This window comes from Pterocles gutturalis, unplaced genomic scaffold, assembly GCF_000699245.1.
Source record: "Pterocles gutturalis isolate BGI_N339 unplaced genomic scaffold, ASM69924v1 scaffold39013, whole genome shotgun sequence".
NCBI classification, from domain to species: domain Eukaryota; kingdom Metazoa; phylum Chordata; class Aves; order Pterocliformes; family Pteroclidae; genus Pterocles; species Pterocles gutturalis.
In genome coordinates this window covers 1-3,943 of record NW_010121796.1, presented here as the reverse complement: position 1 = coordinate 3,943, position 3,943 = coordinate 1, and the positions used below count along the sequence as shown (strand labels likewise).

The 3,943-nt window shown below is 53.4% G+C and overlaps 1 protein-coding gene across 1 annotated transcript; it reads left to right on the top strand.

The window, feature by feature from the left end:
* Positions 1 to 355: 355 nt before the first annotated feature.
* ZNF541 (zinc finger protein 541) lies at positions 356 to 3,928 on the top strand (the record flags this gene model as incomplete). The annotated part of the gene is made up of 3 exons (XM_010077354.1): positions 356 to 656; positions 1,836 to 2,070; positions 2,902 to 3,928. Coding segments are annotated over exons 1-3 (1,563 nt in total), but the record flags the coding sequence as incomplete, so codon positions are not given.
* Between the last annotated feature and the right edge of the window lie 15 nt (positions 3,929 to 3,943).

The window sequence follows — 3,943 nt, the reverse complement described above, 5'->3', positions numbered from 1 at the left end:
AGCAGCGTTTTCCTCAGGGAAAGGCCCTTCACTCACCCCACTCCAACCCTAGGGCCTTCTGCAAGCATTTATCTCAGGGAGAGCTCTCCTCACCACCAACCCTGCTCCTCAGATGCTTCCTGCAAGGTCAAGAGTAGCATTTCCCTCAAGAAAGCTCCTTTACAGCCCCAACCCCAGCCTTAGGGTGGCCCCAAAGCCTCCTGCAAGGCCGGGAGCAGCATTTCCCTCAGGGAAACTCCCCTCACTCCCCCAGCCCTTATTTAGTTTTTCCTTTTTATGTTTTGTTTAGGAGACTCGTTGTCCTCACACCCTCGGGTTTTGCTCTAGGTGTTAACCAGCCCATGTTTAACCGGCCATGGACCAGTTCCCCTTCGGCGAGGAGAGCACGGTTCATTTGGAGATGCACCTCCCTGGGTTTTCTGAAAGCCAGGGGCTGCTCTGCGGCGAGGCTCTCAACCACGATTTGTGTTTAAACACAAAAGACGTGATGTACGTGGGGCTGAGCGGCCTGGAGGGGGTGCCCGGCCTTCCAGCCGTGGATGCGGCCAGCGCCGACGCTCTGGAGAACGATTTAAACGCGCTCTCTCTGTACCCGGCGAAGGACTGCGACGCCGTTCAGCCCCTCGAGGAGCCCGACGCACGACCCTCGCAGCACGGTGAGCACGCTGGACTCTTTCTCTGGTATTTTGAAGGATTTCTTGCGGATCGAAGCAGCTGGAGTTATTTAGTAGCTTTACACAGGTGGTGGATCCGTTATGTGGAAAGATTTTGGGGTAAAGGGGTGGATTCGTGGGGGTTTTTTAAAATGTTTTTAGATTCTTGTAATTGAAGCACTTCAGAAATGTTTCTCGTGTGAAATGATGTTCAAATTGACGAGGCTGCAGAAGATGATAATAATTATAGCACCTCTCTCTCACAGGAATTTCACTTCTCTCCTGTTTTCATAAAATTATACCCTAGGCAGGAATATTATTTTTTTTTCCCTAAGAGTCCTTGCAGCCTGTTCTCCAGCTGGAAATGGAAAACGCGAAGGCATTAAAATGATAGATTTGCTAAACACGTTGCAAACATCCATATTACCGGCTCTTCCCTGAAGCGGAGAAGAGACATTCTGGTTAATTCTTCTTGCGTTTCCAGTTCTCTGTGAGATGGATTAAGCAGAACGGGCTTTGTCGAGGTCTGCCTACGGTAAAATGCTCGTGTTGAGAGAACGGAGAACTTAATTGCTAATTAATGGATATAAAAGCGTGTGCCCTCTTTGGGTGGCTTTAAAACAAAACAAATGAAAAGCCGTAACTAGCAGCGCTCTGGTAAGAAAATGAGACTTTCTGCTAACGATCGGGGCCTGCGTTTCTACTGATTAACCGATTAATAACAGCTCCTGATGACTCTTTCCTTACTCGTGGGTGGGGAACCCTGCATCCTCTCCCAAAGCCCAGTCCCGCGGGAGTCGCCTGGGCTATCACCTGCTCAGACTGGGACAAAGCGGTTCGGAGTTGTCTCGTTCCCTCCCTCTTTTCCCAAGAAAGAGGGGAAATGGTAAAATTCATTCCGATGAGGGCCAGGATGGCAAAGGATGTAACTTGTGTGAGGGTGGGACCTGGCTTTGGGTGTTTGTGGAGACCCCAGTGATAAAGTAGCTCCGCAGCTGCGAATTGGAAGGGGTGGAGGAGGTTTGTGGGACTCTAGTGCTCGTGTTTGTGGAGATATTCAGTCTCACAACCCACAGACCAGAGCCCTCCAATGGAAACATGATAAAAAGCAACATTTTTATTAAAGTGAGAAGCGTCTTCTTGCACAGCTAACCCACGGAATCGCTTTCTCTCCCCCTCCAGAGCCAGAACTTCCCACGCTGACGCGACCGGAGGAGTCTGGAGGAGGAGGCGGCAGATCTGCGGGGCGAGGAAAGCGTCCCCTGGGCTCTCCGCAGGCCTCGCTGCCGGGCTGCAGCCGCTGCGGGAAGGTGTTCGGCAGCGCCAGCGCGCTCAGCAAGCACAGCCTGACCCACAGCGAGAAGCGGGACCACGTCTGCGGCCTCTGCGGCAAGGCCTTCAAACGGCAGGACCACCTGTACGTGAGCGGTAAAAAACGGGCGGTAAAACCGCGTCGAGTCGCTGCGGCCTCATTTACCGAGTGTCGATACGATCGGCTTCTGCCAGGCTTTAATTTCAATTTCAGAAGTCGCAGCGCTTGGTATCTTTGTTTTCAGGTGAAGTCAAGTTACAAAACGACTTCCCTAAGCTTGTGCACGTTAACTTTGAATTTTCCAGAGCAGGCTGGTGCAGGAAAAGTCCCAAAAGTCTGTGTTTCTGTCCCGCAGCAGGAAAATCTGTAGCGTTGAGCTCTCCAGCAGCAGCTAGGCTTTTTTTTTTTTTTCTTTTTTCTCCTATCAACTGGCTTGGAAGAAATCACTCTGGGTGTGTGCTGGAGAGGTGACTTCTGATTTTTGGCAGCTGCCATTTTAGGAAATATTGCTTAATAATGAATTAACGCTGTCAAATCTTGCTTAATCATTCCACAAAGCTCTCCAAGCTCCAGCAGATTATTGTAGGTCCGGTTTTTGGCAGTGGCAGTCCGGGACGAAGGAAAACACCCTTTTGCTTTGGGTCAGACCGCAGCGGTTGCCAACAAACCTGTTCTGTCCCAAAATGTGCCTTTATGAAGTGACGCTGCGGTTATAGTCAGCTCCCCGTTGTTTTTGGGGAGGTGCCTGCCTAATTTTTTGTGTCTCACTACTGTTTTTATACTCTAAACCAAAAAAGAATCGTGACCAGCCTTTAGCATCTGCCGTGAGTGGAACCCGGGTAACCCAAAGGAGCGCAAGTAGCTGGGGTGCAAACTGAAGTCCTTTTTCGCTTGGAAACGCTCACACACACTGTTCTCTTCTCTCCATCACCACAGGAGCGGGCACATGTTGACGCATCAGAAAATAAAACCTTTTGCGTGCCCGGAACGAGACTGCGAGAAGAGCTACTGCGACCCGCGTTCGCTGCGCCGGCATTACGAGCTGCAGCACGGCACGAAGGAGGCTCCGAGGGAAGGTGCCGGGCAGGAATCCCCGCTTCTTCCCGGGCAATCGGTGGACAGACGGACTGTGTGCTCAGAGCCGGGCTCTTTCCCACCCACAAAAGACCCTCTGAGGTGTGTTGTGGACAGTTTCGCAAACCAGAAGCTTCCTGTGCCCTCCGCAGAGCCTGCGGGCGCTGCTCTGACAGATTCCTCCCCGGCAAACCCGACCTCTTGCCTCGCGTCCAACGGCAGCGGCCTTTCGGAGCCTGCGGGAGACAGTTTCTCGCAGGATCTCCTCTCTTGCCCGAAGAGCGCTGCCTCTCCTGACGTCTGTGCCGTCGTAAATCCCAGCGATGTCTCTGTGACCGCGCCGGGCGAGAGCATTGTCACCAATCTGACCGAGAGATGTTTTATTTCGGAAGCTCCGCTCCCCTCGGAGCCCGTGGGGCCGCAGTGTTGTCCCAGCAGCACCCTGCCTTGTTTCCCTGCCTTCCGAGGGCAGAAGACGTCTTCAAACCCAGCGAGCAGCAGCTTTCAGTGGATAAGAAGCGTGCCGGTTTGTGCCAAACCCCAAGGAAATAGCGTCTGCCTCGCTCGCGTGACGCTTGCCACAGCACAGAGCCTTCCGGAGGCGTTGGCGGGACCCTCCTGCACGTTCTCAGCCGCCTGCGAGCGTCCGGACGCTTTGTCTTTCCCCTTTGCGCCTTTTAAATCCGCAGAGGACTCACTGAGCGAGTCGACCCTCCGTTGTTTCGAGGAAAACTTCCAGTCAGCAAAACCCCACGACTCCCACCCGTGGGAGAACGCCGAGAAGTTGAATTTTCCGGAGATTCGGAAGCCCGGTGTCCCACACGGCGAGAGCCGGCAGCTCTTTGCGGAGGAGCCTGCTGCGTGCCCGGAGCCGCTGCCCATCTTCCAGGCGCTCGCCACCTAC